This window comes from Nelusetta ayraudi, unplaced genomic scaffold, assembly GCF_046127955.1.
Source record: "Nelusetta ayraudi isolate G7.1 ecotype Tasmania unplaced genomic scaffold, CSIRO-AGI_Nayr_v1 ptg000002l, whole genome shotgun sequence".
NCBI classification, from domain to species: domain Eukaryota; kingdom Metazoa; phylum Chordata; class Actinopteri; order Tetraodontiformes; family Monacanthidae; genus Nelusetta; species Nelusetta ayraudi.
Window position 1 is genome coordinate 2656735 of NW_027466052.1, and position 23298 is coordinate 2680032.

Below are 23298 nucleotides of genomic sequence, written 5' to 3' on the forward strand. Positions count from 1 at the left end.
TGGCGGAGAAGGAGGTCTTCATTAATGACGATTCAGTAGAAGTGGTCATTGCCTGTTGTAATGATCATAGTCAGGGGGCTGGTGACCTTTTCTCCAGAACCTCTTCACCTGCCCTCAGCCACCTGGATAAGGAAGGCTCCCAATGGGACAGTGACAGCAACTCTGGATACAGATGGCCCCCTTCCGCCCTGTATGATGGAATCTCTTTGGATATGGATGCATGTGAACTCTTCCCTCAGCTCAAGCCCATCTGAACTCAACCCATAACCCAGTAAAATGATGTGTGCACCACTAAGAGCTCCTTAGTGTTAGTCTTAGTGGTGCTTAGTCTTCAGGAAGTACAGCGGACATACTGCCTTCAAAATAACTACTTACATAAGAACCCCACTTGTTTATTGGCTTAAGCACATGATCTCCATGTTACAAGTCTGTCCTTTGATTTATGGGACATAAAAGTTAAGCTTGATAAAAATCCATTGCATTTTGTCCGTATATTTGAAACTGATTCTACAGAAAGTGACATTTTATTTCATTACAATTCAGAAAAAAAACGTCCACCCTTACAAGTGATATTAATTTGGGCATTTTCAAAATGTTGGCTGCATACCGTTGTATGCTAAGTTACTGAAAATGCTGTTCTGCGTAACTTGGCAGGAAGTAAAGTAACAATGGCACATCTATAAAGTTAACATCAAGACAAATAAAAATATCTGCAAATAACAAAAGTAAGATGTTGAGAGAAATATTTCTTCAGCTGTGCATCAGGTGGATGCAAAGGAGGAAGTAAATGGCACATAGGGAGCTTTATTCCAGAGGGAGAACCTGATGTTTTGGCTAAATTTTAGACCTGGAATCTGATGTAAATATTGTGATAAATGACGACTGAGGCTAAACTAAGAGAGGAGAAAAACTGTGACGACTACAAATTTTTGCATAAAATTGCAGACGCTTCTATCAGCTTAATGAATGGTCTGCTTTGAATACACGCAAAATGTTTTTAATCTACTTTTGATTATTCTGGATTGCGCTTTGTTTTAAAACCATGGTCCACTGGCCGGTCCTACCTGCACAGGTCGTTGGAGCAGCTGGCAATGTAGGACAGCGGGCTGACCAGGTCGTGGCAGCTCTGGAACGGCGGCTCCAGCAGCATGGCACAAACCTGCTCTACCTCCTGCACACACACACAGGAGACACAGCTGTGGCTCCACATCATGGCCCGCTCGAATTGACAGAAGATCAGAAACTCTAGTTGGGAGCTCCTACCACCAGGACGCTGTCGTCCACCGCAGCGCAGGGCGAAGGGAAGTCGGGCGGCACGGTGGGACACGGAGCCTGTTGAGGCTCCACTTCCAGCCAGGAGTTCCCAAACATCTCCACGTCGTCAGTCAGCACACCTGGCCATCAGAGAAGGAGAAACCTCAGTGCCATCTGGGTTGTTCTTTTAACATTGGGAAACATCCGATTTAAAAAAACAAAAACAACATAAATCAAGCCTTTCAACAAACACTTGCAGCCGCTGCTTCTGGATTTCTGACAGAAACTTGATCTGTTCGGAATCCCAAAACCAACTTGAGAACTTTCTTTTTTTCTTGGACACATTAGAAGTGGTGAATGAATGATTTGATTTGAGAATCACTGATTTGTTGTGTGTTCATATTTGTTCTCACCATGCATTTGTTGTTTATGTGCAGCTGTACAATAAAGTTGATCTAATTCAGTGTTGTCTAATTAAAATTTTGGCAAACCACCACTGTCACTGGATTACATGTTAAAAGGTTACAAAAATCGAAAGTCACTAGCTACCTAGCAGAAGTGGGAAGTAATGAGGTACAAATACTTTGTTACTGTACTTATGTGGATTTTTCAGGTATGTTTACTTGAGTATTTTTCTAATAACTTATAGTACATTTACAAAACATTTTTAACAACATAATGTGAATTATTTTTTATCTTTGTTTTTTTTTTGTTTTTTTTACCAAAGCTGGTCTTCAGGTCATCCCGGACGTCGGCGTTAAAGTTGCCACACAGGCCACAGGTTCTGCCCACAAATTCTGGGCTGAGCTTGATGTAGACAGAGCCACTGCCTCCGTCCCAGGCCAGGGTGAAGCCGAGCTGCAGCGTTGCCAGCACGTAGTGCGAGATCTGCTCCAGCCGCAGCTCGTGGATGTGATGAGGCAGCTGCAGGCTGAAACCAGGACGGAGAGACATGAACTGACGTAAACACGAGGAACTACAGACACGTTCTCAAGATGGAAGTGTCCAGATGCTCCGCTGACCTTTGGCCCTTGAAGGTCACGTTGGTGGCGTGCAGCCGGACCTCACCCTCAAAGGGGAGGAAGAGGCTGACTGATCGCTGGCAGCTGTATGGCGCTGAGCCACAGTTGGGGTCATTGTGCACCTGCAAGTAAACTTGGTATTCAGGTGAAATCACGCAGAGAGTAATAGAAGATATGCTGGTGACATTTTTACTCTTCTCAAAATGTTTGGCGAATCTTAAGCCTCATTCGTATAATTTGCTGAAGGCATAATTAGAGAAATATATTGCCAGAATTAAATAATCTTTTCACTGTTAGGTTTTGTTTTTCCCTCAGGCATAAGACATGTGACAAGCAAATGAGAGGAACCATTGTTGTTACCGACCAAAGCACATCGCAGCTCGACCACATGACTGACGTTTTTGTGTGTGGACAGCTCCTTGGAAACTCTGATTTCGGGAAAGACGCCACAGAAAACGTCTGGACAGAAGCCCTTTTAAAAAGCCCCTTGAAGATGGCTGGACAAACCTTCTGCCAGGTGCACTAAAGGCAGCCAACTGGATTTGTTTGGTATCTGTTCCTTTTCTCAGGACAATAACACCAGTCACATAGTCAAAGTGTGTCAGCCAAAGACTATTTCCACCTCTGGCAGCTTGAAAAGTTCAAGATCAAACCAACCCTCCCCTCTCCCACAGTTTGACACAGTTTGCTTCCTGGAAAGCATCGTCACTTCATTCATCACAGACTGGTAGGGCAGTCTGGACGGTCCCTCGACGCATCATCAACAAAGCATCAAATACCACAAGTACCTCCCTCCCATCACTAGAACCTTTAGAGCACGAGAGATCTGTTCCAACTGCTGCCTTCTGACCGGCACTGTAGATCCATACCCTCCAAATCTTCACATATGTAAACAAACACGGTTTTGCCCCTGTGAGACAAATTGTGCCATCACTGTTGTGCAGTCCCTAATAAATAAACAGTATATAAGTATATAAACAGTAAATAACAAAGTTTCCTGTTCCTGGCACAACTAAAGCTTTTTCCTCAAAGGAATGTGATTGGTCCCTTATGTTCTGATCAACAAACTACAATTTCAAATAAACATTGTAGCCAAATGAATATGGTATAATTTTTCTTTACAGTTTTTAAAGAAAGTCTTTAAAGAGACCTTCCTGGTGCGCACCTCGAGTCTGCAGTTTTCCCACACACACAGGAGAACAAAGTCCCAGTGTATCGTAGCTCCTTTCATGGATTTGTGGGTAATTGCAGTTATTTAATGGTAACTGGCCCTAATGAGCATATAGCTTTCCCTAATCCTGAGAGTAAATCTTCACCTCAGGCTGCAACTGAACCTGGCAGAAGTCTGTGGAGCAGGAGGTTCAAAGTCTCAGTCTCACCTGGACCAGCAGGCTGGGCTGAGTGGTCTCCTCACAGTCCCTCAGCAGGGTGTACGTGCACCGGCCGGGGAAGTAGTAGTAGAGGCCATCGAAGGTCTCGAAGTTGTACTGACCCCACGACCTGCAGGTCATCTCCCGCTCAAAGCCGAGATTCGGAACTAAGCATGTCAAACAGGGCAAAGGTTACGGTCGCTCAACATAAAGATCAGACTAGACACGTATTTTAAGGAAAGTAACTTGTAAAGTTTTGATTTGGTTTGAAATAGGAACTAACCGTCTAAATTCAAATCTTAACAAACAATAAAGCAAATGGAGAATTTTCTGAAACTAATATCTCCAGATGTTAGCAGGGCACCAATGATGATGCAAAAGGATTAAAAAGAATCCAAAGTTAATTCAAGATTTAGCATTTAAAAAAATAGTGAATTTGCATGCAACAGGTCACATGACATGCTCTGCACTACCTGTCTGACACCTGTGTCCACTGGCCTGATACAAGCTGCAGTCACATGACTCCGACTGGACGCAGCGTCCTCCGTTCAGACAGGAAAACCCACACGTCTCTACATAAAGAGGACAAAGAATGGACAGAAAAGAACAGATTATGGAGTATACATTTATTATCATATTTACAATGTTTATAATGTTTCATCAATGTCAAATACAATATTGTTACTTTTCCCCTAAATACATTTCAGAACCTGTACTTTCTTACTCTTACTTGAGTAAAGGAATTCAATCAATCACTACTTTTACTTTTACCAGAGTATTTTTTTTACACAAGTATCCGTAATTTAACACAAGATATAAATTCCTTTTCCACCTCTGCCTTCCTCTCGCAGTGGACCTTCAGTGTGTGCTTACAGTCACATGACCCTACCTGGAGTTCTCCTCCTTAGCAGCAACCTCAGGGCTTCATCCTTCATCTGCCGGTTCAGCGCTGAATCATTGACAGGAAGTTGGCCTTTGGAACCAGGCGGCGCAGAGGACAACCGATTATTGGATGTTGGCATGGACGAGTTGAAGAGGGATGTTCTTGTCAAACTGGCCGCAGCTGTGGTGGTTGGCGACGAAGCTGAATGGCTCACTCGTATTTGACTGGGTGATTTATCAGATTCCAAATGGTCTTGCACGATGCTGGCAGGTGCGTGGTTATTTGGTGTCACACTGGTCGCCGACCAACTGGACTTTGCTGTTGTTGCGCTGGTTGCCGATTGGCTCTGCAGAGTCTCTTTTGCCCGTGATTGGACAGATGGGGTCTGAATCGTTGGTGGCAGTCTGCTCGGCACTTGACCCAGTGAAGTCCTCCCAAGTTGGCTCGGTGACAACATTTTGGTGGCTGAATGACTGGGAGTTTCCTCGGTTGGAACTGTGCTACCTGCTGATTGGCTGGATGAGACTGCACTGGTTGACGATTGGCTACCCTGTCCTGTGGAATTGGCTTGGTTCCTTTGCAAGGCGCTGGTTGGTGATCGACTGGCGCTCGGCCGGTCGTTTCCTGATAAATCTTGAGCTGTCCTCGTTGCTGACTGGCTGACGGGCAGGGCATTGGATTGGCTCGTTAGGACCACGTGGTTTGAAGGGTGATTGGGTGTCGTCGTGCTGCCTGATGGGCGAGACGCCTTGCTCCTGGCTGAAGGGTGAATCCTTGCAGTTCCATGCCTGGTCGGCTGACGGGTTGATGCTGTGCTGCTTGGTTTACTTGCAGCCTCGGTCTTGGCTGCTGATTGGTTGGGATGTGCAGTGCTGGCTGGTGACTTTGTGGACGATGACGCTGGGGGTGTGAGTGACCCTTTTGCTGCTATCGTGGTAGATGATTGGACAGGTGATGTCTGACTAGTTTGTGTTGTAGTGGTTGATGGCGACTGGTTGGTTCGAGCTATACTCCCTGATGATTGGCCGAGCGACTGCGATGGCACGGGGCTCCTCTGTGATTGGACTGAAGGCGTGTTGGTTGCTGAGTGATTTCTCGGAGAGACTGTTCCTGATAATGTCTGGCTTGATGATTGGCCAGAGCCGAGGGCCCTGGAGGAGGGCGGGGTGCTTTCTGTGTTACTGTGGCTTGTCAACTTTAAGTTGGACGCAGCAGTCTGGCCGACCAGCGAATGTCCGATGGATTCTGCTGCAGCTGTAGGTTTTTGAATGTGCTTGAAGAGAAGCAAACAAATCAACGGTTACACACAACCACAGTCAGAAACCTACTAGTGTCTTGCAATGTTTCAAAGCCTCTGTGGCAAAATATATCAGCAACGATAAAAGGGAAAATCAAAATGAACCCGGGCACAATTGATGGTGCGTTCCATTTATCTCCTCAAGCTGGACTTTCCTTGTTTCCCAGTCGACTAAGTCACGAGAAGCACTCTTGAAATAGGATTTCTGTTCAGAAAGTTTACTGATGGTGGACAAGACTGAGTTGACCAGACTCTTCTTAATTACACCAACGTACAATGGAATACCCGCAAATTTAGCACTGTCACCAGTGAATTCCACTGTAAATCCTTTCCAATACACCTGAAGTTTGAATTTCTGGCCTGAACAGACAAGTCTCAGCCAATCAAATTATGCAATCTCAAGTTATTTAAAAAGTAATGACTTTGCAATCTGACATGGCCACCCTTTTGTCCTTCGTCCACCACTCGGTCTGCTTTTGTCAAAATAGAAAGTTCTGCTTCAAATGTTCACTTTGCGTATCGTACCGTGACTGCAATTCTTCCTGTGTGGCATAAATATCACGGCAACAAATAATTTGGTTTGATCCCTGAGATTTTATTTGAAGGCAGCGATAGAATGTCTGCCTGGGATTCCTGCCTGTCATTTCTAGAATGGCTACTGACAGGTGAGGATGGACCTGAAGCAGCTGTGGGAAAAGAAAAGATCAGTCATCCAGCCTTCAGTTCGCAACCCCTCTGAGATTCCAGCGCAGCGTTCCCATTCCGGGGTCACCGCCCAGCCCTCTCCTCCCATGGCAATGACTACCACAGAATGTGAAAGGCCAACAACAAACAAACTGGGCGTTTCTTGTCAGTTTGTTTGTGTTCGACAATGCGAAACACCTCCGATGTGACCTTGGGAGTGAATGAATTGGGTAGTGCGCGATACCGAGCGGCGCCACTGGGCTTCATACAGAACCGACAATGTTGTTCACAAGCCATCACTCGACCGCTGTTTCCACACTCGGAGCCTCAGTCGACATCTGAGCTCTCAAACAGGGGCTTCCATTTCAAAGAGCTGGAACAAAGCAGATGACCGTGGTAGGCGGGGGGGTTGCGTGGCAGAATTATCAAGCAGCAGATCAGGCAGAGATACCGGGCAGGTCAGCGACAGCGGCGGATGTCGGGGCCGTAATGGCTCTCTGAGGTAAAAGCTCCAGAGATGTGACACCGGATAAGCGCTCCACGCCGCTGCCAGTCCACGGCGGGCCGGGACACGTTCTCACGCCTCCCCCGAACTCCTAGCAGCTGCGCAACAAAAGGGAGCCGCCACATCCAGGTCAACGGAGGCCCCGACGGAGGAGGAGCGAGCCGCTGCGGACTCCTCCCTCCACCAGGGGGAGTCGTGAGTACTCGGCTCGTCTCACAGACTTTGAAATGTTTATTTTTGTTGTTATATTGTATCGCGTGGATAAATGAGCCAAACAAATGATGCAGTGCAGGGCAGGGGGCGCAATTCACTTTATTCTAATATCTCAATTCTGTTTCTGCACAGAGGTCACATTTTTCCACTGTCTGCAAAGAAAAATATATCTTACTCCAGGATGTTTCAGTAGCTTTAAAAGTCCTGAATTACAGATTTTTAGATGATGATTGAAATTGTTTGACATCTTTAGGTGTGTTCTGGGAGAACTTGCAGGGTTTTTTTTATGTGTAAAACAGTTCTTTTTTTTGTTTGAAACGACTGCAGTTCAGATTTTTAGGGAATTTATTTCTCTACAAAAAGCAGGGCATCATAGTTTAATGGCATCAGAGGTGTAAATCTCTGTTGGGAAACCTGGAAATAATCTGTGAGTTAAAGTCCCAAAAATGTTCTTTTCTCGGCTGAGTTTGTATCTCATACTGTCATCAAGGTGTAGTCCAGGTCTGATCTCTGGGGAGAGTTATTGTTTCGCATGGAACAAGTTTGAATTCATCCGTCTCCTTTTGAAAGAAACTGCTGCAGTTTTCAGCCAACAGGTGTCGGTTGTGAAGGAGCGCTGCCCTAACACAGAACCTTTGCATAAGTGTAGGCTCAAAAACCCAACCTGAGGATGCTGAGTGTGATACTCCTGGATTAACAGTAATTATTTGAATAAAAAATAAGAAAAACCAGACAAATTGATGTAAATGTCTGTATTGACAGAATAATGTTAGAAGTAAGGCTAGCAGAAACCATTGACTTGTGCTAGCCCACCAGCAGCGAATGCTGCTAAACTAGAGAATTGGGTGAAATGTGTTGGAACGATCTCCACTGATGAATAGTGAACCTGCAAACTTGGAAATGGTCATATGTCAAAAAAAAGCCCAGCCCTTTAAGCCAGGCATCCGTGAAAAAAAAAGTTATCTAGTGGCTAAATCAAAAATGTAAATAATTTAGAGGTGAAAAGCTGCTGAGGTGACAGATGATGATGTGTTTTGGTGTAGCTAAAAAACACACATGGTACATTTGTCACTGATAAGTACTGATGTCTTTGCTATTAAAACTATTCCAGTGAAGTTTTGTTTTGTGTGCAGTTTTGTTAGGTACCTTGGCAGTCAAAAAATTAACAAAAACATATAAATATAAAGCTGAATTTAAGCTATTGGTTCCACATATCTAAAAATAAAAGTGCCTCAGGTGATGGTTGAACTGGATTCACATATTGAGGTTTTTGAACAGCCGTTCCAAAGATTTTGACAAGAGCCGCCAAAATGCTGGAAGAGCCACATCTGTTGTGGTGGCGTTAAAAGGGATGTATTGGTGGCGGCGGCGGTGGTGGTGACCTGTGGCTGTGAAGCAGCTCCGTGGGCATCAATGATCAATGCGTACCTGCCCTCCCTGGGAAGCGGTGTCCCATTTCTGCTGCTTTATCCTGCTGCTCCCACTGCAGGACACAGAGAACAAGGAGACGTTTGTACCTCAGTTTGCTTTCTTCGACGGTGACGCCCCCTCCCCCACCGTCATCCCACCCTCCAGACCCTCCGAACCCACCGCCCCGAACCAGTGATCGGCCCAGCGAGCTCTGCCTGCTACACATCTGCCAGAGGCGAAAAGTGAACCATCTGCTGGATGAGCAGCTGGCACTCCATGCATGGACTCATCGCTTCCTATATTTCCATCAGCTTCATATGTCACAGAGGATCATAAGAGCAAGGACTCACGTAAAGGGAAAAAAAAAAGTCTTTGCTTATTTTGCACTGAAAATGATTTAAATAATAATTTTGAGCAATTTCCTAACTGATTAATAACTAACAATGACCTGTCTTCAGAATGACCACTAATGAAAGAGGGATGAACAATTTCAATTTACTAATTATCTCACATATATACATACATATACATATGAACAAAAATATGAAATAAATAAATAAAAATGTTGTTCCATGACACAATTCAAACATTCATTTAAATCTTACTTATTGAAATCGCTCCAGTTAGAAACGTGTCCTCTGTTAGCGGCCCAGGAAAGATGTGCTGGAAAGAGAACCCAAATAAGTTTGCCACGACCATACCAACAATTTCAATCGACAAAATGATAATGATAATAATAATGAATGGCTAAGCAACCGCTGAAGACTTCAATCTTGCTTGAACAAATTAAAAACTTGAGGGGAAAAAAAACAGGGCTTCAAAGCAGAAATGAATCCAACCTTCTTCTTTTTTTCCCCCTTCTTTCCAATTTTTCATGTGCATATTTTCTCGGCGGGGGGGGGGGGGGGGAGTTGTCTCACCTTGATAGATTAGGATGAAACAGACGGAGAGTGAGCGCAGACGAGGCTCCATTCGTCGGCCGGGCTCGGAGCGCATCACCTGAAAATCCTCCAGCTGGACTCGATCCGCTCCCCGCGCTGCTCCATCCGGCTCAGGCGCCGCAGGCCCGCAGCGCGCCTCAAGAAGCGGCCGCACCTGCTCATTAGCATAAACTATGCGCAGGTGAGCGCGCAAGTGGGCGGGGCCTTTGTTTTATTTCTCAACTGGTCGCTAGTAAATTCGGGAAGTTTGCAAATGAAATTAGATGTAATTGTTACTGCAATCAATTTTCAATGCAAACAACCTAGAGATGAATTCCAACTGGACACAGAGCACTGCAGGAAAATCCTGAGGTTTTTCCGAGACGTTGCAGCTGTCAGGACAGCGCCCCCAAGTGGCTCAATGCGCAGAGCGTGCTAATTTAATTTAATTTAATTTAATCAACCAAAATAGGAAATTGGGTGAATCCAGATATAAAGTGGAAATAATTGGAAATGAAAAGCATTGGCATGAGTCTGGACAGAGTGAATATGCGCAGGTTATTCAGACTTGTTCCCTGGAGAGAGAAAATGATGTAACAGGGCCCTCGCGTGCGTGCGTGCGTGTGTGTGTGTGTGTGTGTGTGTGTGTGTGTGTGTGTGTGTGTTGCTCTCCTGCCTCAGTTAGAACACATTCAGGTGACTCCTTTTCCTCCACGCCTTCGGAATAAACAACAAATAGCATGCTAATTGCTAACATTAGCATGTCGACCAAAGTGTAAATGTAACAGCGAAACAAAATAATCCAACCATATTCTGCACTTTCCTTACTTGAAATTGAACTTGACATTGTCCACACAACTGTTGGACGCTCTTATCCTTGTTTGCTTCTGTGCAGCGCTGCCGCAAGCTGTGTGGACGAGCTGCTCTGTTATGGGGGACACGCAAACAGTGTTAACACTACTGATGGCAAGAAGTAATAGCAATACATTTGTTAATAAAGCAATCTCTTTTAAAGTAGTGTTGTAATGGTTTGCCTTATGCGTTATTAACTTCACATGACAGATACAAAATGTCTTTAATCCACATGTATTTCACACGTACATAGGGAAAAGAGCTTAGTTGTCCTTCTTTTAATATGGAAATGTTGTCCAGCTGTGATCAGACTGACCAACTGCAGCATCCACGCTGACATAGACACAGTTTACAAGCTGGCAGCAGCTTTCTGATTGTCTTTTTTTCTCCGTTTTAAAGGTCTGACGTTGTGCTCATAAAAAAAAAGTCTGTCTGTCTGTCTGTCTGTGAGAAAAGGCTGTTGACCCAGCAAAGCCCCCTGACGCCGGACCCACTACAGGCTTTGTGTGGCCCTGCAGGGAGGTGTCAGCTTTCATAAATGGGAACAAGAGACAAAGTGGGACAGAGTGGTCTCTTCAACCCTTACAACATTTAGCAAGAGCCTTGCATTCTCCTCGACCTGGATTGTTTCGCAGGAAGAACAGAGGAAGAAAAATGACTCAAAAATGATGTGGAACGCTTTAATTCAGAAGCAGACATATTAAACCTTGTTGACCAGCTCCTCCTCATGAAACACAGCAAAGTGATCAAATACAAACTGTACAAGAAGCTTCAGAGTGACAGATCAGCAGGTCAAAGCTCGTTCACGGCAAATCACCTGCTGCAAAACAAGAAGTGAGACAATCACAAAAAAAAGGCAATTTTGGTCCAAGAATATTTCCCAATTCATCTTCAGACTCACAATGGAAGGTTCAGCACTTGTCGCACCATTTGATTTTTGTATGTGCAGGTGCAAAGAATCATTTACTGTCAGAACGCAATTTAATTTTAGCTTTAAAATGAATCAGTAGAGACACTGAAATGGAGTGAAAATATAACCTACTTTCATCCCAAATATCATTCTGGGAAGCTGCAGATAAAGAGTCAAATTTCAAATTGAGTAAATCAGCTACAAGTTCAACAAGAACTGAGATGAAACGGGAATGCAACACAGCGCTCCGTTTTCCTTTCCCCAACCAAAGGCAACTTCCCAGACACGCTGCAGGCAGAGTGTCTCACACACACACACCTACAACAATTGTCCATCGTCACACAAAGGGGTTAAAAAAATGTAGAAATATATACAGAGAGTTTGGCTCCTAAATGATGTGTTCACTCTTCCAATGGCTGTCGAGAACAAGACAATATGTACACAGTGGGAAGCTGCGCCACCTTAAACATTTTCTCCCCAGGGTTGGGTCGTCTGTTGCCTCTTGCAGTGCATCCAGTGACAGCCAGGCGGCGCACTCTTAAAGCCAAACAAGATGAAGAAACAGCTAAACGTCGGAGCCGATACAGGAACAAGCACCTTCCAGTCACTGGTTTTTTGTTTTCTGTTTTTTTGTTGGTGTTTTTGCAATCTTTACATTTATAAGATGGCAAAAACTTCTCATCAAGTGAGCCAGCAGAAGAACAGCGGTTCAACGGCTCACCTCGAGTGTGTAAACGTGCGTGTTGTCTGTCTGTCTGTCTGTGTGTGTTTGTGTTGCGTGTGTTGTGTGTGAACTCTTCGGGTGGAGAGTGCCCCGCACACGGCTCGGCGTGCTGCGTTATCTGGGCCGGTGGTTGGCCAGCAGGAAGTCCTTGTCCTTGCAGGTGATGCAGAGTTTGAGGTTCCTCAGAGAGCCGCCGGCGGTGTAGAAGGCCCACACCCCCATCAGGAGGAGGATGACGTAGGTGGGAACCAGGCTGGCCACGTACCCTGGGTTCTGGAAGGTCTGCGGGGGACGAGACACAGTCAGTACGTTTACATGCGGAGCTTAATCGGACTGAGCTCATAATTTGGTTTTCTCGTCTAATCGGACTTCTCTCCTTGTCCCGGTTTACATGCAGCAGAGACAATCAAATTATTGACGGGAACGTGTCCTCCTCCCTGACACTAGAGGGCGATACGAGTCTTTTCAGCGTGTTAACTTCCAGGTACCCGCTTTCGTCGCACAATAACGAAACAGCTGTCGGGCGATACAACACCGGTGTTATGTCCATACTGGTCTTCAATTTAACAAGTTTCCTCAGCGAACAGCTACAGAAGTGCTGCGCCACCGTCAGCGGATTGGTCAGAAATTCACAAGCGTACAAAATATATATTACTGGTGATTTTACTGTCGAAGTAACTACCATCTACATCTACCACAGCGAACATACCGACAATCACAGCTCGCACCGCTTTCTTCGAGTATTAGTAAGTGAAGTCAGCATCCAGGTAACATTTTGATTTGGGCTGCCTGAGACAACCGGTTTCCCTCAGCTATCACGTTTTCTTTACTTTCATTACAATCGCTAGTAAAATATTGTGCGTGTTTGTGATTTTATTTTGACGATCCGCTGACTGCAGCGCAGCAGCTGTTTGGTAAGGAAGGCGATGGTGATTTGGAGAGGCAGGCAACAACGTCATGTGCTGTTGTAGGGCTACAACCAAAGCATATCTCCGATTCCACACTTTGTGCCGTCACCTTGGCGAGTGATCTGGACCCTTCGTTCTTAGTGCATAAGGTTTCGGAAAACAGACTGGTGGGAGGGGGTTTGTAATTGTATTGTGTGGAGCTTCAGTAAAGGCAGTGAAACATATCTACCGACTCCTTTTGTTGTGCTGATAAATAGAAGTAAAAAACACAACGGCAATGAAAGAGTTTTGAACACATTTCCCAATAACGGCCGGAGCATTGAGAGAAACTTTGTGGACTGGTGAAGGTGTTCAGAGCCTCCAGGAAGAAACTCCGAGCTCCAATTCCACTCCAGGTGAGAAGCGCCATTGTTCTGCATGAACTGGCGAATTGTACAGAGCACCGTGTTGTTGCAATCTTTTTTTTTTGTAAAACACAAATCAGCTAAAAAGCTTGTGTCCTCAGTTATACACAAACTCATAATATCGCCACGCGTTGAAGGAGCTTTTGTCTTGAATGTTTTGTTCCCGGGGGCAGTTATACTCCGACCAAGGCGTATTCGTGACAGAGAAACTCAAATTCCAATCGCATTATCTGGGTGTCTCAATCGCAGTTCAGTTCTCAAACTCCGATCTTAGCACGTCGACGAGAAGACGCGTCCATGTGATGGGATGAGGACAACAAGAGGCAGGAGATCCATCCACACTCACCAGACAGGAGACGAGCAGGTGGCTGACGACGACGGCGGCCACGGCCCACCAGCGCTGCTTCTCGCAGGCGTCAAAGAAGACCACACCCCAGAACATGTGCAGCAGGATGATGGCCATGGTCATGAAAGCTGGGAAGGCGGAGTCACGAGTCACGAACAATTGTACAAAAAAAAACAACAACGTAAAACCGCATTTGTCCTGAGCCAGTCTGTTAAGTGGAAGGAAACGGACGATTCAGCAGCTTGGGGCTACCTGAGGACAGGAAGTAGTGCTGGGAGTCTCCGTGGATGCCGACGGTTCCTGGTCCCACCGAGTCAGCCAGGATGTTCACCACGGAGAACGCACCGCTCATGAAGCCGAAGCCGAGGCCCGACACTGAGACGCGGCAAAGAGGAGGAGCTTTTAAACACACTTCAACACGCCTTTAGTGGGTTTTTTACACATCCCTGACCACAACACACATGCACTGAGTGGAAACTCTAAAAAATAAATTGTTCGGGAGGTTAGTAGATGTTAACAGAGACTCCAACTTTGACTGAGCGATCCCTTTCAAGAAGAGGCTAACTTGCTGGCAAACAGAGTCACACAGAGTGCTGGAGGGGAGGCAAACACACGAGCACACAGTCCACTGTAGCCCGACTGTACCGTAAGCCAGCTGGCGGATGGAGATGGGCATGCTTTCCTCCTGGCTGAGAGCTAGAAGGCCTTCGTTTGCTTTCCTGCAGGGCAGAGAAACGCAGCGACGTGTCAGTGCCGTAGAACGCAAACATCAGTCCGACACACACACACACAGCAACCCGGCGGAAGAGAAAAGGCTGAAACAGCAAAACTTGCCAGAAAACACAAGGGCAAGAGAAACGAGAACAAAGCGGCTCCAGTCTCCTCGGAGTTTGTCAGGGTGAGGCTTGTGAACAGTGAGCCAATACAGCTTGATTTATTATTTTAAAGTTCAAAGACAGAAAATACAATGAAATATTAAGTCTGTAAAAAGAGCAGTTTGAGAGTCTGATGTAGCGCTTGGATCAGCGTTTCTCAACTGGTGGCTCGGGACCCAAAAGTGGAGAGTGTTTTGATTGGTTTTGGTCTATATATATATATATATATATATATATATATATATATATACACATATATATATATATATATATATATATACACATATATATATATATATATATATATATACACATATATATATATATATATATATATATATATATATACACATATATATATATATACATATATATATATATATATATATATATATATATATATATATATATATATATATATATATATATATATATATATATATATATATATATATATATATATACATATATGAACACACAATTAAATTTAACACACAATTAAATTAAGTTATGACCTCAGCATGGAGATCTTTAGTCTAAATCTTTGAGCCAACTACAACAAATACATTGCAGTCACCTGACACTAACACGAAAAAAGTGTTTAGAACAACACTTAAAAAAAAAAAAAAACACACTCAATAAATGTATTTAATAGATGCAGTACACCTCAACAGCCACTTTGGTTGTCCCGTGAGTTTCTGGTTCAATGCCTGCAGGTACGTCAGCGCGCATGACTTACTTCAGCAGCTTGTAGTAGGCGAAGCGGAAGGTCTCCTGCAGCAGGACGGACAGCACCACGCCGAAGATGAGCAGACCTTTCTGCTGCGCGGCGCTCTCCTTGTTGCTGATCTGGACCGAGATGAACCAAACCAGAGAGGACAGCAGCAGGGACACGAGCCAGAAAAACGCTCTGAGGGAGAGATGAGGGTGGTGGGGTTTATGAATTAATTAAAGAGGATTGAAAAGTCAAGCGTTCTGGGGTTGACAAAGGAAAAAAAACCCACAGACGAGACTCACATTTGCCCAGAATGGACTAGGAGTCACTTGGTCACATGACATAAAAGCTGCAAGGAAAAATCTTGAACTATTCAACACACGATGTTGTCCTGAGCGTGTGGCTGCAATAATATAATAAAGCAGTGAGACACACGACGAGAACCATATCAGGACAAGCATTATGATCTCCTAAAACTACTTATATAAAACAGAGGGTGCAAGTCAAGTCAAAATTAAGAAGTACAGCAGATTTTACCACCATCTGAGCAATCCAATAGCCTCTTGTATGGGATCGAACTTGCACAACTTCAGTGAACGAAACTTGCCAAAGCTTCGTTTCGAAACAAAGCTTTAAATGGGCTTTACACTAGTTACGTTTGATTTGTTTATCTTTTTTTCGAATAACGTTTGACTCTCGGTCTTTGTATCCGATGTATTGCCCTCCCTTAGATAATGAACATGTACCGAAGAGAAATCCGAAAACGCCAGAGCCACTCAAGTTCTATCAACCAATAGTGATATTCGGCACGTCCGAAAATGGAATCAGGCTAAATCTTCGCTAGCAACTAAGGCGGCGATCGCCTGGCTAGCAAGCTAGCTTCTGGAAATACGTCTTCAATGTCCTGGCAGCCGCGTCGCGGCTTTCTCCCACTGTCAATAGAACGGTTGGCTGGGGTCGTATGTTGATGTGTTTTCAGAAATTCTTACCCAGCTATGAGGAAAATGACCCGTAGCGGCTCCCGGGCGATGGTGAATAAGAACAGAGCGATGGCCGGGCCGAAGGCGATGAAAGTACAGCCGAAAAACACCGCCGCCGTCATTTTGGCCCTTGGTGTGAAGATTCAACCGTCCGGGACAAGCGTCTGATACTCGTGAAGACAAACCTTATCAAGGTTTGATGTTTGTTGGCCTGATTTCCCCCCTGCGGAACACCTTCACTTCCCCGTCCAGCTACGTAGGAATCATAAATAGAGAGGGATGTCACAAACCGACGTGAGAACCTGCCCGAAGTGAGTCGCACATGCGCAGTAGATGCGGAAGTGAACGGCGCGTGCGCGTATTTATGAGAGCGACTTATGCTATTCCACTTCCCAATTTTTTTCATGCTATTCCTGCTGGCATTTTGTGTTTCACGCATTCTGTAAATGAGTGTGATTCAACTTGGCTGTAGACATGCATAAGCATGTCATAAATGTATTTGTTCAATTTAATGACCAATCACTCAGCAATAAAATGGAAAACCTATGCAATGTGTTATGGTCTTGCACTTCTTATGTCTGGCATAACACCGTTAACATAGAACAAGGCTTGACAAACCTGAGGCCATTGAACAAGACTTAAATCCAAACCTGAAGCCATTGAACAAGGCACTAAGTAACTAAAAATGTGCATGCACGCCAAGTTTTTATGTACGGACCTAAATATGTTACTGGAAGTCTCATCCCCAAAATCACCAGGGAGAAGGGAGCACAGAAACAGTATGTTTCTTTGATTTATTGATTGATATACTTTCAGATTGATATACTTTCAGGTACTTGTAACACCTGCAAGACATACTTTCATATGAGGAAACAAACAACCCACATAGAGGTGTATGTACTCCAAGCAGGAACAACAATAAAATCCTTTGAGGCCACATTGTTCTGTTTTTGGGGGGATTAACACCACCCAAACACACACACACACACACACACACACACACACACACACACACACACACACACACACACACACACACACACACACACACACACACACATATTTATATCGAGTATATATGTTTTATATATTTTCTGATCAAATACACCAACACAACAGATACATACAACATATAAAAGAAAAGTATTACATGTCTCTGGGCAGCCTCCCACACCATAGGTGTATATTTCCCATCTTAAAGTAAAACAATAGGCCAGGCATTATATAATTGGCAAGAAAGTTATTACATATTACTTTTCAAAAATGACCTAGCCATTTGTTTGAGGATGGTATGCACTTGCAACTGCATGTTTTATTTGCAGTGCCTCTTGTCGTTCAACTGTGGACAGTGTATTTTAAAAAAAGAGAAGTTACATTGGTACTAAAAATCATTTTGTATAGAAGGAAATGGAAGGCTGGGAATTGGCCACCACTATGACAAGCCAAATAGTGATACTGACTGTGAAAGAGCTTCTCACCTTATTTACAAATTCCTTTCCTTGGTCCGTAATAATTTTACGGCACCGGACCCGAACGGTACAGTACAATCTCCCAGGACCGCATTGGAAGAAGCTCATCCCACGTAAGCCCTCGTCGCTCGCTCTCTGTCTCATAAGTCTGGTGTTGCATCGATTATACCAATAACTTTTCCAAACTTTTCCAAACTCCCAATCCCTCAAATTATTTTTGCGAGACTTACCCGTAACAAGCTTAATAGAAAATCGACAAGGAAACATGACTCCACCCACTTGACTGAAATATGAAATTGAGGGTTCATAAATCGATGGGCACTTTTTGGACCGTGGGGTTCCAATTTTGGTGTATACAGACAGAGGAATTTTGTCGTCTTTGGCATACTTTTGTCAAGCGAGGCTGAGCTGTTTTTTGTCCTCAACAAACCACTTGCTGTTAACCATCTTTGTGAGCGTCTCCTCCTTCCATACAGGCTGTGAAGCTTACAATGAACTGTATGCTATGGACTTTAGGTGTCCACTTTGCCTCCAAAGTTCCTGATTGAAAATGTGTGTCCAGGTGCGAGGCTTCAGGATTGTGTGCATCCTTTTTTTTGGTCAGGGAACGCAGCCTTTTGTACTCGACATGCTCAGGTATGAACTGAGTTCATTATCAAATGGAAGCTCAATTTTAAACATTTGTATATCGTCCTGGGTTCGACTGAGATCACTCTCTTCACAGTCAGACTCAACACTGCTGGCATTACTGGCATCACTTTGGAAAGCAGACATTTTATTGTCTAGCTGCTCATTCAGCTCTGTCCATATCTGGGCCGAAGGTGTTGCTATTGTCTTATTTTGAGCGATGTTGCACTTTGCTGAGCACAGAGCTGCAAAAAGAGTATGCTTGTCTACTGCCGATGTTTTGGGAATCTGATTAATGAAGAGAAATAAAACAAAATCTTACAATTCTTTTCACCATATGCTCTATGTAGGCTATGCAATTCAATATTTAATCATTGAATATGGACATGCTTATGTGAATTTCAAGATTCATTTAAAGATGCAATTAAGCTATGATGGAAATTCACTTTATCAGGGTGATAACATTATGTTGAGTTGCAGTATTTTCCGGACCATAAGTGTGCCAGTATCCGCCACTCCTATTACTCCTGTACCACTGAAGAATTAAAATTTAAACATCAACATCAATATTAAGACAACTGAGTCAGACTGGACACATATGTCTCTATAAAGAAAATTATATTCTGCTGATTACAGGAAAATATGATTTTAAAGGGGCATTTTTGCCCCTTTGTTGTTTAAAGTAATACGGCGTGCACGCAATAATACAGTATATTCCGTGTTAGCATTCGACCCTGGCCATTGAGCATGTCTATTATTGTAGCTCACTCATTCTTACTTTTATTTCCTATTAATGTCGCTAACGAATTAGAAAGTTAAAATTTAATTCTTAAATATGCAATCATACATATATAGGAAAGATTCAAATGAAAAAGAAATTGTCCACTATTCTGCCGCTCTGTCTTTCTTATTACTTACCGGTACTTAAAATTAAAAAATTGTACCAAATGTAAGAGTTAAAATAATTTTGTTATTAACCAGCTTTCAATGTCTCAATAGATTTTGTTAGTCTTGTTATTTAATTTTTTTGAAATATATACATATGTATGTATGTGTGTGTGTGTGTGTGTGTGTGTGTGTGTGTGTGTGTGTGTGTGTGTATGTATATATATATATATACATATATATATCCTTTTATAAGCATGACACAGACAAAAACAGCATGCCGCTTGTTTATTTTACAATAAATTTTTTTTATCTACATGGAAACACATTGTATATATATGATATATGAACAGACATAAATTATGCAAGACAACAGCACATTTAGGCCTCTGTCTCAAACATCTTCTTCCTCCCATCCATACCGGCCTTGTCTTCGATGTTCTTCCTCCAGTCACCTGTTTGTTTTTCCTGAAGAAATTTTGTTTTGTTGTTGGTAATATGTTTCTTCTGTTTTTGCAGTTGTCAATTAAATTAAATTAAATTAAATTAAATTAAATCAAATTAAATTAAATATGAAAAAAAATACCACTACATTGTTATACAGCCAGTGTGAAACCGGAAGAACCCACCTCCTCCTTCACCTCCTTCTTGACCTGCTTCAGGTTGGCCCTCAAGTCCATGGACACCTTGTGTTTGGAGCCCAGCAGGGCAGCTAACATGGCGTCAGCCGACATGCGCACTTTCCTCAGGGCTGGCTTCTTGAACTTGCCGTTCAGATCCTGAACCATCAGCTTCAGGTCGTCAATCTGCAGGGAGGGTGGTTTGATGATGTATTCACCCATGAAAACCGGTTGCAGTCAAGGAATGTGCTAAATCTGAATTTACGACCAGATTTTGGCAGCTAACAACACAACACTGAGCTTATTATGAGGACGCTAAAGTGAGAGCGTAGATTGTTTTCATTTCTTACCTCCTTATTGGACTTGTTGACTTTTAACTGCATGTCATATCGCTCCTCGTCGACCAAGTCCATCTGCTTGTGGAGTTTTCTGCACAACTCCTTTCGTTTGAAAAGAGGGTAAAGACTTCTTTATTTATTGAACTGGTTTTGAGTCTGAGACAGAAAGTTTAGGTTTTAAGTGCGTCCCATACGTCAACGCTTGTATACGTTGAACATTTTGTGAAATCTGGGGATGCCTTGGTGGACTGCAACACTAAAGCGGGGAAACTTGACCAAGGACTCCATGTGACAATGACGTCAGATGGCAGAAGCAGGGACCAGGACTGGAGATTCTTTATGGAATCAATCGAACTATATCGGCCCCAATTAGACATGGTCCAACATTCCACCCATTATCCAATTGTTGATTTCACTCCATTTGAGAAGCCTCTAACAAAAAAACAATAAAACTCTGGATGTTCAGAAGACAGCATATTTGCCCCTCCGTTTGCAGCCTCCTGCTAAAACTGATGCTGATGCTCTACAAAATGAGGCCATCTCAGAAGGCGGAGCCAAAACCTGGATGGGGTGGTGTAGCCAGAAACTTAGATAAGGTGTCAGTGACCTTAATGACATCTCAAAGGGACATTTTCTTTAAGCTGCATGGTTTAGAAAACACACTTACGCAAGCAGAGGTGGATTTGTATGGAGATTTCTGACTCAGGATAGACAGAGACTGTGATCATTGTGAGGAAACACTGGTAATGTGATTTCTTAAATGTGAACCGCAGCCGGACGTCTACCTGGAGTTCCTGCATGCTGCCTCTGCCGGAGATTGTTGGACATTGCTCCTTCATGTACTTGCTCTTTTCCTTGGCTGCCTCCTGAGCCTCCTCCTCCAGCATCGCCTCGCCGATCTGCAGCAGCAAACTCTGCAAGTAACAGGACCACATGGTGTGAAGGTTCTGTTTGTTTGTTTTTTTAAAACCATAATGCTTCTAAGCCAGCTCAGAATTTCATAGATTGCCCTCTAGTATTTGAAAGTAGTACGGGTCATTCCTTCCTCCTCCATTTAGATAGGAGGTTCATTCACCAAAAAACTTAAAGGTACAGTGGGTAAAATTGTGTCATCTAGTGGACAGATTTTTGATTGCAGTACTCCCTCACCATCCCTCTCCAGCTTGTCCCGAGAACTGCCGTGGTCTTCGCAGTGAAAAATCATGTCTCGATCTCCGTTTAATTATTAATTCTGTCAATAAACCTGTTTAAACCATTTGCTTTGCCACAGATTTGCCTCGTCCACAAAACCAGAGGTTCTCTGAGCCGCCCGGCCTAAATGCATATTGGAGGCCTTTCTGTCTCGTTCTCTCTGACATTTGCGGACTATTACTCACGAAATTGGATATACTTTCCATCAGAATATCTCTCCTCAAAGTAGAGAATCAATGTTGATTTTTCTGGTGTGAATGAACAGCAGTAACCATTGGGGGTGGCAATTAGCAAATGGTGAATTGTAAATATACGAGTTGTATGTCAAGCGGTGTATTAAAAATACTTTCACTAAAATCTGAATCTAAAAAAACAAATCGCTCTGATTTTGTTTACATATTTGATGCATTTTTGGCAAAATAGTTCGGCAAAAGTTTGTTTTTTTACATGATGGCTAGAAGAAAATTCAATTTATTTAACATTAGGATGCCACAGATAGTGGATTAAAGCAGACACTAGCAAATAAGAGGCTGACAGCCACAGCCAAAACCAATGGATTAATGTATTTGTTTGACATAATTTCAGATGAAAACAACCGTACTATGTCTCCTCATGCTTCCAGTCAGTTGCTGTCACTGTTATCCAAATGAAATTACATGTAACTCATAAATGTGTGCTTTAACACATAGCTGTATAGAATTTTACATTTAAACACACACAAAAACTCAAGTGCCAAAGACTTTCGTCCAAACTGTGTGAATGTGAAGACCAAGCGTCTGAACATCTCACAGAATCTGCCAACTTCTTAATGTCCCCAACTCACCTTGAGCTGGTTCCTCCGTGTCAATGTTATCCTTTTCCTTCACGGACACAAAAGACAGGAAAAAAAAATCATGGATTTGGATCATGCATTCTGAATGTTTTGTAAGCACGGTAAATAAAAAATAGTGTTTTGGGACTCACTCTGCCATCCTGACTGCTGCTGTCTCCTGCCCGCAGAAGGGAGATGATTGCCAGTAACGCAGCCCTGTGGTCTGTTTATAGGTGTTGGTCTGGTGTGTGTGTGTGTGTGTGTGTGTGTGTGTGTGTGTGTGTGTGTGTGTATACATGGCACCAGTTGTCCTCAATCCCAGGCCCAGGGATCAAGAGGAGCAGCTGAACCCTCAAACAAATGCTTCAGGAATTTTCTAGTGTCTGTCACATCTTCAACACTGAGAGACAGGGATGAGGAGGAACCTTTGGTCTTTGTTCAACTGAAGGACTAAACTTTCTAGGGTTCTATCTTTATTATGCATGCTGTTAATGCTCTTTTTTTTTTGTGAACAGCAGATAGTGGCCAGATTGGTTGAATCAGAACCTTTTATTTACTTTGTCACATTCACAGACAGTGATGTCATTATAGAAATATTTATAGAAAAAAGGAAAAATAAATGTTACTTTGATAACTCATATTTCAATAAGCCCCAACCATCGCAACAAATGATTTTGAACTGGTGCAATGAAAACTTTATCTTCTTTGCTTATTCATGTAATTCATGTAGAACTGTTTTTATATAATCATTAAAAATGAAGGTTGAACAAACATCTACATATACTTTATGTCATGTTTTGTCGTCGTGATATGCATTTACTTCTAGAAAGTCTGCCGCATAATTATTCTTTTCTTTGTATGTGGTTCTTGCTCAGGAAGGGAAATGTGTGATGGAGACAGATTTGTGTCGATGTTGGTGGAGCAAAAAAAGTCTAGAAGCAGCTGTCAACTCTAAACTGGGAGGATTTATTGCTCTTACTGGTTCCTGTGGTAGTCAGCTGCTACACCACCATGGAAGCTAAGAGGGAGGGACAGGTGATCCAAATGTTCTATTTACGGATAGACCACTGTAACTACACTGATTG

General features: G+C 43.3%; 3 protein-coding genes and 1 long non-coding RNA gene across 4 annotated transcripts in view; all 4 read right to left on the minus strand.

The window, feature by feature from the left end:
- otog (otogelin) overlaps positions 1-7762 on the minus strand; it is a 44477-nt gene extending 36715 nt beyond the window's left edge. The window contains exons 1-8 of the mRNA XM_076025187.1: positions 7709-7762; positions 4536-5802; positions 4120-4218; positions 3656-3813; positions 2277-2398; positions 1977-2185; positions 1264-1394; positions 1065-1171 (exon numbers count right to left, since the gene is read on the minus strand). Of these exons, the coding sequence (XP_075881302.1) occupies positions 1065-1171; positions 1264-1394; positions 1977-2185; positions 2277-2398; positions 3656-3813; positions 4120-4218; positions 4536-5802; positions 7709-7762 (2147 nt within the window). The remainder of the gene's footprint in view (positions 1-1064; positions 1172-1263; positions 1395-1976; positions 2186-2276; positions 2399-3655; positions 3814-4119; positions 4219-4535; positions 5803-7708) is intronic.
- Positions 7763-8557: 795 nt separating this feature from the next.
- LOC142879502 (uncharacterized) lies at positions 8558-9668 on the minus strand. Its single transcript, XR_012925317.1, has 3 exons — positions 9559-9668; positions 9244-9301; positions 8558-8711 (listed from the first exon to the last, which is right to left on the minus strand). It is a non-coding gene; the product is annotated as an uncharacterized LOC142879502 (long non-coding RNA).
- Positions 9669-11076: 1408 nt separating this feature from the next.
- Positions 11077-16605, minus strand: aph1b (aph-1B gamma-secretase subunit). The gene is made up of 6 exons (XM_076012380.1): positions 16282-16605; positions 15317-15487; positions 14348-14421; positions 13955-14077; positions 13703-13830; positions 11077-12326 (listed from the first exon to the last, which is right to left on the minus strand). Exons 1-6 carry the CDS (start codon positions 16392-16394, stop codon positions 12159-12161), a joined length of 777 nt encoding a protein of 258 aa, XP_075868495.1. The 5' UTR covers positions 16395-16605; the 3' UTR covers positions 11077-12158.
- A 2921-nt stretch (positions 16606-19526) lies between these two features.
- LOC142879025 (troponin I, fast skeletal muscle-like) lies at positions 19527-22469 on the minus strand. Its single transcript, XM_076012400.1, has 6 exons — positions 22366-22469; positions 22226-22262; positions 20997-21125; positions 20224-20313; positions 19883-20059; positions 19527-19721 (listed from the first exon to the last, which is right to left on the minus strand). The coding sequence occupies exons 1-6, from the start codon at positions 22371-22373 to the stop codon at positions 19635-19637; spliced, it is 528 nt and encodes a 175-aa protein (XP_075868515.1). The 5' UTR covers positions 22374-22469; the 3' UTR covers positions 19527-19634.
- Between the last annotated feature and the right edge of the window lie 829 nt (positions 22470-23298).